Here is a 10,677-nt window from a genome sequence, read left to right as displayed (position 1 = left end):
CTAAGCAACTCAGGTCCAGTGAGTGCAAACAACTGACATGCTTAGTTCAACAGGCTCCTGTGAGCAGGCCCTCTAGGACATTTCCTGACGCCACACGACCAAGGACCTTTCTCCCCTTAGTGGACGCTGCGGGTGATCAGGTGGCCCTGAGGAGCAGGGGCCTGAGACTCAGTCAAGCCTGCTGTCAACCTCCATCTGATGGAGGCCACGTCCTTTTCATGAGGCTGGTAGGAATGTCGCCCTATACCCCCACTATTTCTATTTTTGCAACATTCTTCCCAGTCCTTTCCTTCCTTCTTTTCGTCCCAGCCAAAGTAAAAGCATCCCTGGAATTTAATGGACTGAAAGGAGACCAGACGACTAAGGGGTAGAACGGGGCCTGAAGTGGCTTTGGAAGCAAGGGGGTTAAGGGAAAGGCAAAACGGTTGTGCAGAGAGAGGCAAGAGGCAATCTCCCCCTACACAACTGCCCCTCCCAGGAGCAGATACGGCCCCAACAGCGTGCGACTCCCTCCGGCCTGGAAGACAAAGGAAGGATCAGGGCCCAGTGGTAACGGGAAGGGTGGGGGCAACGACTCGCGTGAGCTCGGGGACGTGAGAACGCAGCTCCCGCCCCGTTCTCCGCCTCCCCTGAGAAAGGCGGGGCCCCCACGCCGCCCCGAAACAGATCTCCCCGCCGCGCCGGCAGCGGGTCCCCGGCGGCCGCACACGCCCAGGCACGGGCTGCTGCGGGAGGGCGCGGTGGGGGAGGGGAAGGACGCGGGGGCGGAGCCGGCGGGCAAAGAAAGGCCGAGCGGCGGGGCGGGGCGGGGGCGGGGGCGGGGTCTGGGCAGAGCGGGCGGGGCCGCGGAGCGGAGCGGGGCGGGGCGGAGCCGGCTGGCCGGGGGCTGCCTGAGACAGTCACTGCCCTGACGGCGGCGGCAGCGGCGGTTGGCCGGTGGGGGCTGGGGCGAGCACGACCGATTCTGCTGGGAAAGCTGGAACTGGCAGCCCCCGGGGGCCAAGAGGAGGATCCGGAGCTGGGAGCGTGCCCCGGGCCCGGCGGAGGAGGCGGCTGCAGTTGGAGTGGAGTCTCGGGAGCGCTGCTGGCAGCGACTTCTCAGCGAAGCAAGTGTCTGAGACTGAGAGTCCGCAGCAGCGGCAGCGGCGGCCACGGCGGCGGCTGGGGCCGAGGTAACCGGGGGGCGGCGGCGGCGGTGGAAGCGAGGCCCCTCCCTCGGGTTGGAAGCTGGGAGGCCGAGGCCGGGGCTTGGACCTGACCCAACCACCCACCCTCTCCGGCCTCAAGCCCCAGATTTGCCCTCTTCCCTCGCACCGCCGTCGGCCGGGTGGGAGCGGGAGCGGGGCATGGGGCGGGAGTGCAGAGGCGGAAGCCGACCGGGAGACGACCCCTCGTCTGGGATTGGCAAGGACCTCAGTCACCCCCTCCCCCTTCAAAAGACACACCCCAACCTCGGTGCGGGGCGGGGTGCAGAGGCGCTCCCAGCCTCTGGAAGGGCAGACCTCGGTGTGGAGGCTGCACCTTCGCTCGTGGCCTCTCCGAGGTGGCTCCCCGGTGGCTCCCCTGTGGCTCCTCTGGGCGGTTCAAACCCAGGGTGGTGCCCGGCGCTGGGAATCCCGGAGTTCCTTTTGTCTGTCAGCTGAAACTGGAGGCCGGACCTGTCGGCAGACACCCACCAGCACCGAAGCACTCTACTCTTTATCCCTTTCCTGTCTTGGAAGGGATTTCTCCCTAGCAGCCTTTTCTCCGGCCAGAGTGGTAGATTTTATTCCTGACCTCCATCCTTGGCTCAGAGGAAGGAAGGATTCACATTTTACTTGTGTTTGCTTTATCATTCGTATAAGAACAGTCATCCCCCATCGGTTTTTTTTTTTAAACCGTTTCCCATCCAGCTGCAACCCTGGTAATCTTCCCCTAGATTTTTGCAAACTATCAACAAAGAAGTGTGGCTGGAGGAGTAGACAGTCCTTGACTGACTGGACTGTGTAAGTTAATAGAGCTTCCTTAGCTGGCGCTGTTCTACCAGTCTACTGTGAATGAGCGTTTTGCCTGGAGTTAAGGGTGTTACTGTATGTGCATAAAGTATCTCCCCCCTCCCTTGCTATGGTGAAGTTGCAAAAATCTTGGGTAACTTGATTAAAATGTGGCTGTTTGGGAAGCATAACAACGAGGAAGAAAAATGCAGAAGGGAGAATGTGATTATTTCAGTGGTTTTTGTCCAGCTTTTTGAAAGTGCCAAAGGTGAAGTACGTGGATTTTTGAGATTACGTTAACTGGTACACTGCAACCTTTGTTGTCCTTAATAAGTTTTTAACATATGATATTTTGCACTGAGGTATTTTTGTTTGTTTTATTTTAGTTACTTGTGGAAATTGTTGATTACCCGGACGTCTTAAAACCAAGAAACCTGTGAACAGGTTCATTAAGAATCTGCTGTCTTGAAAAATGCATTTTATGAATGCTTTGAATTAAGAAGGTGTTAACAGTGGTTGTTATTTCTGCCACATAAGAGACTATGATCTGAAACAGTTCCCTGGCAGTTGCCCAGATGCCTGAAACTGGCAAGATCTAGTACTCTGAGTGATCATCCTTCAACGAGAAATACAGAGCTACTTACATACTGTACCTCATACCGTATAAATGTCATCTCTCTGATGCCATTTAATGCAGTGGACCTCTTTTCTGAATCTAATTGTCAGATGCAGAATTAACACTTGGAATCTGGGGAAGCATTTTGTACAAATTGAAAGATTGGGTTTTTTCTTTAGTTTTCCAGATGTATTGTCTCATCTCTGTTCTTGAAACATCCACAATCACATAAACTCCAGTTATAACCATGGAGTTACGTGACTCATTAAAATATAGGAAAAGTGTTGCTGAGCTGTGGAATCAGGCGTTTCTCCCTCAGTTCAACAACTAATGCATAGACTGCTGATCAAGATTAAGGAACCAAATAAAGTCATGCACGTTCTTTTGACAGATGAACTCTGTGGCTGTTGAATTTTACTGTAACTAGTTACTCTGTCTTCAGAGTCAACTTAATATACAAGTTATGTCATAATGGATGGAAAGACCTGTGTTGATGTATCCAGACTCTAGCAAATGAAGATAAAAAACCTATTATGACTAATCCTTGGGAAGAGAAAGTCTGCAAAATGGCTCAAACCAGTTTACTGCAAGGGAAGCAGTTTTACTGTAGGGAGTGGGTTTTCCACAAGCTTCAGCATTGCCTCCAGGAGAAAAGTAACTGCTGCAATAGTGCTGTCAATGCACCATCACTTGTAATGAATTCTGGGAATAATGCTAGTGGTGTCTCTGGAAAGGGAGCTGCCTGGGGTGTATTGTTGGTAGGAGGGCCTGGCAGTGGCAAGACAGCCCTATGTACTGAACTCTTATGGCCAAGTTCACCTACAAGTTTGCAGAGAGGTTTACATCGCCAAGCTTTGGCCTTTCATTTCTGCAAAGCCCAGGACTCTGATACTTTGTGTGTTGGAGGGTTTATTAGAAGTCTAGTAGCCCAGATCTGCCGCAGTGGACTACTCCAAGGATATGAGGACAAGCTGAGGGATCCAGCAGTCCAAAGCCTCTTACAGCCTGGGGAGTGCGAGAGAAACCCAGCCGAAGCATTTAAAAGGTAACAATAAAAATGTCATGGTGTTCAGATTTCTATGCTGAAATTAAATTAATTTTTAGTTGTAGTTTTTTGTTTTAACTTTGTGGGTTACTTTTACTAGTGCTGTACATTTGGCCTTAATCTGAAGTTATGAATATACCTGTTTACTTTGAATATCAAAGGAAGTAAAATTTAGGTTTTGGTATTGTACAGCATATGGATTAAAATGGATTAAAAGTGTATCTTAATTTTACTTAATAACAGAATGTTACTTACATTGCCTATAAATGGTAAGAGAAATTTGTTCTTATGGTAGAGAAGCACATTTAGCTGTCTGGAAATAGGTTACATTTTCAGAGGGTGAACTGAACTTAGAGTAATTATCAGTATGGCATCCAGTATCTTTTTTTCTTTTTTTCCTTATAGTAGTAGTATTTCTTTAAATAAGAAAGGTTTTCTTTAAAGGAGATTATTGGCCACTTAGAATCTGAAGAAAATTTGCTGATGAGTTTTGGGATTTATTCTCCTATTAACTAATTGAAAAACTGATATTTTGAAGTATGTGAATTTATAAAATAGTGAAAATCTGGGATCATCTTACTGCTTTTACTTTTTGTGAGTGGTACAAAGAAAGTGTTTTTTCCTAACTTCAACAAAGCTTTTTTTCCACGGTAAATGGATTGGTCCAGGAAGTGAGCAAGTTGCTTTCCAGAGTGGTTTCAGATTCAAATCTGTTCAAGAAAACATAATTCCTTGAAAACATTTTTTTTTGCATATCATGCCTCTGCTCATTGTAAAAGTAGCAGGCAAATAACAATTTGTGCCTCACTTCTGCTTGAATTACCCATTTTGCCATAAGCTTTTTCTCTACAATAACATTCTTAGCGGGCAAAAGTTTGTTCTCCAAAGATTCTGGTATACTGTGCACTGGAGGTTTGTGTGTGTGTGTGTGTGTGGCTCTCTTCTGCTTGAGTGTGTTTCTAGGAGAGATTTGAATCACTCTAAAAAGAGTGATGTTTGTTTTTATGATATCCTCAAATCTACTGGGATGAAATCTATACATTTTGAAAGTAATATTGAAAATATTTAATAGTAATTACAGTAAACAGTATGTGTCAGTCATTATTCTAAGTGCTTTACAAATATTAGATCATTTAATCCTCATAATAATCCTGTGAGGTAGTTACTACTCCCATTTTATAGATGAGAAAACTGAGGTACAGAGAGGCTAAATAAATTGTTCAAGGTTACAGACTAGTAAATGGCAGGGCTGAGATTTTAAATGTGTGTGTGTGTATGTGTTAGTAATCTTAGAAATTCTTCGGAGGACATGATGGGAAGAGGAGGGGTTTAGAAGGTTATGTGTGGCAAAGCTGGAGAACAGGAGTTGTGTCACAGTGTGGTTTGAGTGTGGGTTTTCAGATTGCCCATATAGTGATAGAGGGAGTGGTATTCTAGAATGAGAGTTAGGGATGGTCCAGAATTCAAATATGGGAGGGATTTATTAAAGTCAGCCAAAGGGATGTATCTTTGAGAGGTGTGATATTGTTGTAGACTCTTTAATGTGTAAATTTAGTCCAATAAAACTCAAGGCAAATCTGTTATCTTTTGTTGTTAGCCACCAAAGTCAGCGTTAAAACTGTTGTATCATTCTTAAATTAATGAGGAAATCTGTTAGTTGATGCCTGTGGCATGTGAGATGCAAGGTTTGATGGAGAGTGTTCAATATGGAATCACTGTATGGAATAAATAATGTAGTCTTTAATATAAAACTATACCTTTTAATAGAATTAAAACTGTACATAAGCAACTCTTTTCCTCTTACTGCTTTTTCTGAAGATACTAGTGGCAGAGCAGAATTTTCATTTCTTTGTGATAAGTAATTTCATAAGCTATTTAGATTTATTGACACCTACCAATGACTTTCAAAGAGCTTAGTCTGAGGTGAACTTAATCTGATGTAACCAAGGTATGTAATTTATAATTTATTGAAATTCACATGTAAATTTCTAATACCTGAATGTTTAATGTTTAAAAATCACATCTGATTACTACATTTTTGATATATTCTGATCCTAAGTATAGCTATCTCTATGGTATCATAGATTTTCCTGAAAAACAATTCTTTTATTCAATTGTTTCTTTTATTTTTTCTTTTTCCTGTGTGATTCTGTTATTAACTAATTGAAGAGGAAGAAGAAGCAATTAGAGCAGTGTGTAAAAACCACACCAGCCCTGCTTTTCTGATTGACAGAAGGAGCCAATCACTTTGCATTCCCAGTTTACACTTTAATAAAAGAGAAGGCTTTAGTCTTTCTACTTGGACCATTTTGGTGCTCTTCACTGATTTCTTACCGGACTTTTCAAAAACCTGAGTCACTTTCTTTCTTCATCATTAAAGTAATTGATCATGATATTAATTAGGGAACTATGGTATTGAAACACTCTTTTTGATCATTCATAGAGACACATTTCCATTAAAACTGTGAAGCTATAATACAGCTATATTCACTTGCAAGCCTGAGAGCACAATTCAAGTTAAAAAGATATTTTGTTTGGTATGTGATATTACATGATCTAAGCTTCTACTTTTGGACGAATAATTCAAGATTTTATTGTAGGTTCTATTAGTGATTGACAGATTTCTTAAATAAGTCCTTTAGAGAATTTTAATAGGAACGTATTTTATTTAGGCATGGATAGATATAATTGAACAGGTAGAAAATGGGGCTGAAGACCATTGTTTCCAAAGAGTTACAATATTTTGAGGGAAATGGAAATGGAAGTAGCTAATTATAACATGACAGGAGATTAAATGTAAATGTAAGCAAGCAAACAGCAGGAAAATATTTATTTTTCGCTTTTGACAAAAACCAAATCCAAAACCAGTTTTTGCATTATTACTTTTTAACCTTTAAATTTCTCCTAATATTGATGGTTTCATATACAGACTTTTTCCAATTTATGATAGTTCAACTTAAGATTCTTTGACTTTAGGATGGTGAGAAAGCAGTATGTATTTAGTAGAAACCTTACTTTGAGTACCCATACAACTGTTCTGTTTTTTACTTTCAATATAGTATTCAATAAATTACATGATACATTCAACACTTCATAATAAAATAAACAAACTTTGTGTTAGATGATTTTGCTCAAGTGTAGACTAATTTAAGTATTCTGAGCATGCTTAGGGTAGGCTAAGCAATGATGTTTGGTAGGTTGAGAGTTATTAGATGCATTTTTGACTTAAGATATTTTCAACATATAATGGATTTATCAGGGTGTAATCCTATCATAGGTTAAGGAGCATCTGTATTCATGTGTGAAACAATTTTAATAGTTATAGAAAGTTGATAATGAAAAAATCTCAGTTATTCACAGATTCACAGAGCTGGGGAAATTGCAGAGAAGTGATTTACTTGATGCTTTTTAAATCCACTTATCTTTTCTTCAGTTTACTTCCTAGCTTTCTTTAATTTCTTTTTGTGCCTAATGATAGTAGATAGAATATGTAATACATGAAATTGTATGGCTAAATCATAATTTGTTAATTACTAGTTCATAATAATTAAGGAAGAGTGAAAGGAACTTCATCTTAATCTAGTGAAACATTGCCACTTTCTTCCCTTCTGACATGGTATAGTATATTCTATAGTTTCTAGATTTAGTTGTCACGAAATTTCTTCTGACGTTCATTCATTTGTACGACAAATAATGAGAATGTTCTGTGTTTTAAGCATAGTTCATTTGCGTTATTTATTAAGAACCTTCTGTGTGTTAGGTAGAGTTCAGCTGGAGATAAATCAGGGAATAGAACAGACAGAATTCTGCCTTCATGGAACTTAAATTCTAACATTAATATTTATCTTATTCATATAGAGAGAAATAACCATCAGAGTAAATACTTGTTATAGTGTTCATGAAACACATGAACATTTAAACATTAATAGAATTTTGTGATCTGCTAAAGGGAATGATATGAAGACACATTGCTATCTCTTTTTCATTTTTATTTTTCGTATCTGGTTAAAGTACAATGCTATTATTAATTTCTTTACAATATTTTATTTCCTCATTTCTGAAACTAAGTTGATGTTTATATTTTTACTTACTTTGAGAGCCAAAGGCTGATTTCTTTAATTCTGCCTCCCACTTTAGGCCTTTAGTGCAAAACTTTGTATATTTTACATTGACTGTGTCTTTTCTAGAGTTAGTGTTAGAGGTGGACCCCTAGCTATAATTGTAAAACAAATTCCAATTATTTTTGACAAAAAACTCAAGCATCTAAGTTAGTGAGGGGTGGAGGGTAGTAGCATTAGGTTTTGTGGCTGGTTTAGAAGATAGCTATTTCATTCAACCAGAAACACCTTTCTGGACTTTGAACAGTAATCGTTTTGGAGATTTAAAAGGATATGGTGTTGGGAAATACAAATTTTTGTTGTTAGTGTATGTCATTACCTCACTTTTATTTCTTGTTAACAGTCTGCAGGACCAGATATGTGATGTTAGTTTTCCTATGTTGGGTAAAAATATTTTGTTCTGTGTAATGTTAACAGGAAAAATTAAACATCTTCAGGGGTACCACAGGTTAAGTGTAAATGGAGTAAAATTGCAATAAAGAATTAAAGATGAATAACTCTAAGTTTTGAGAGTTTAATAGAAAATTTGTGCTAATGGTGAAAGGCAGTATGCCTTGTTAGAAAAAGAGTGCAAACTGGGAGACCAAATACTGACCTTTGTTTTGTGTGTCAAATGGGAATCTTTGAATGTCTGAATAATCCTTCTAATCTTACCTCCTCCAGGAGCATTTATGGATCTTCACTTATATATGTTTAGGTTTGTAGCTTGCGTTGCAGTTTTTTTTTGTTTTTGTTTTTGTTTTTGTTTTTTTTGAGATGGAGTCTCGCTCTGTCACCCAGGCTGGAGTGCAGTGGCGGGATCTTGGCTCACTGCAAGCTCCGCCTCTCGGGTTCACGCCATTCTCCTTCCTCAGCCTCCCAAGTAGCTGGAACTATCAGCGCCCACCACCACGCCCGGCCAGTGTTTTGTATTTTTAGTAGAGGCAGGGTTTCACCTTGTTAGCCAAGATGGTCTTGATCTCCTGACCTCGTGATCCGCCCACCTCGGCCTCCCAGAGTGCTGGGATTACAGGCATGAGCCACTGTGCCCAGCCGTGTTGTAGTTATTTATGCATATGTCTTTTGTTATCTTCCCTATTAGGCATATGCTTCTTCATAACGTTATTCATGACTGATGAATTTTTTATATTTGCCATGGTGCTTTGTATATAGCGCTTTGTATATAGCCCTTTGCATATAATAATTGTTAAATGACTGTCTTTTGAATGAGTGCATAATGCTACTTGCCTATCTAGAATATGCGTGAACCTAATTGAAAGAAGCCTGAAGGTCTTGAATAAGAAAGGAAATTGAAATGTTACGTGATTTAGGTCAGTTTTAAATGCAGACCAGACTGGTATAGTGATTATTAATTTATTAACCTGCTGTCTGTTCTTTAGCATGTGTTAATATGGCATTAGTCCAGATAGTTTTAAGTGGCCAGATATCTATCTCCTGTCTCAACTGGCTCCAAGTATTCTTGGCACTCAACAAAGAGGCCAAGAACAGAAGGGGGCTGGAATGTGTGCCTCCTTCTTACCCTCACTTGTATGTTTTCAAGGCAAAATATATTACATTCATAATCAATCTTGTATAACTAGTGCTGTTTAAAATAACTGTCATTATCTATTCTTAAGTATTGTCAAATTAAAAGATTATTCTAAAGTGCCATTACTATTCAAATTTTAAATAAAATAAGTGAATCAATATAATTTCATAATCAAAACTTTACATGTTTGTCTTTTAGTCTAAAGATCATCACCTTTCACTGAATGATCTATTGTTTCCAACTTTTAACTATGTCCTTTCTACTTTAAGATACAAACTTCTGTTTATTCAAATATTCCCACTTTCCCTTCTGAAAATCTTTTCTTTTTACCCTAGCTTGTCTGTTCCTTTTATATTTCTGTCTAAGTACTGCTTCCTTTGGTTCCTGGTACTCTTTATCATTTGCTGAACCAGTCCTCAACCTCTAATCACTTCTGCTCTAATGACATAACATATTGCTCCTGTTTGCATACTTAGAACTTTGAAGTCAGCCACATTCTTAGTTCTGTTCTGCAATCTATTTTATTGTTTGATAACTCAGATTCCTTTTAGACCAGAGAGAGTGAAGTGGTGCTCTACAAGTTGAGTATGGTTTTTTTTTACCCCAATGCAGCAAATTTCATATACATATCCAGATTTTTGCTTTTTCTTGAAAAAAAAAAAAAAAAACCTGGAAATGTTGACAGTACTTGGTTCTCATTCCTTTGAGGCAGTAATCTTACAGACTTGAGTCAGCTGCTGTCTTTATATGAGCCCTGCATGCTCTAATTTGGTTCAGTCTTCACCATGCTCTATTATTCTATACCAGGATCAGTTCATGTATTTACATGTGCCAGCCTGGCTCCTATAGTCATTTTCAAGGACAAATATGTTTTCTATTCCCTGAAAAAAATGCTGTATTTTTTTATCACTCCCAGAATTTGCTCTCATACTGTCTAGAGTTTGTATGTGCAAGCGCTGCTTCCTCTTCCCTATCAGTTTCCCTTCCTCTTCCCTATCAGTTTCTTCCTAGCTTGCTGAAATCTAACGTTCATTTCTACACATTTACAGAAAGATATTTATGCATGATTGCCTGTGAACTTACTGCTCAATTTGCCTTTAGCCTTTAAATTATGTATTTTAGGTATTTTTTTTCAGTATTTGCACTTTTTTCTTTCAGAATCTGGCACTTACTCCATTCTTTGGTGGACCTTCCTCTGGGTCCTCTCTGGGTGTTTGCCCCACAAGCTTAGATCTTCTCTCTTTACACATATGCCTTCAATTATTTTATTTACTTACACGGCTACCAATGCATAGATAAAGCTGTTGACGCAGATTTGATTGCTATCTTATTAGCAATCAAATCTGCGTCAACAGCCTTATCATTCTGATCAATATGTATCCTTTCACTTGGTAGTC

General features: G+C 40.3%; 1 protein-coding gene across 1 annotated transcript in view; it reads left to right on the top strand.

Annotated features, from left to right (window-relative positions):
• Positions 1-853: 853 nt before the first annotated feature.
• Positions 854-10,677, top strand: part of ANKRD50 (ankyrin repeat domain containing 50) — a 47,682-nt gene continuing 37,858 nt past the window's right edge. The window contains exons 1-2 of the mRNA XM_054485666.2: positions 854-1,172; positions 2,360-3,634. Of these exons, the coding sequence (XP_054341641.1) occupies positions 3,123-3,634 (512 nt within the window). The 5' untranslated portion in view covers positions 854-1,172; positions 2,360-3,122. The remainder of the gene's footprint in view (positions 1,173-2,359; positions 3,635-10,677) is intronic.

Source organism: Pongo pygmaeus, chromosome 3 (genome assembly GCF_028885625.2).
Source record: "Pongo pygmaeus isolate AG05252 chromosome 3, NHGRI_mPonPyg2-v2.0_pri, whole genome shotgun sequence".
NCBI classification, from domain to species: Eukaryota; Metazoa; Chordata; class Mammalia; order Primates; family Hominidae; genus Pongo; species Pongo pygmaeus.
Note: the sequence above shows the minus strand (reverse complement) of the source record. Positions and strands in the feature narration are given on the sequence as shown.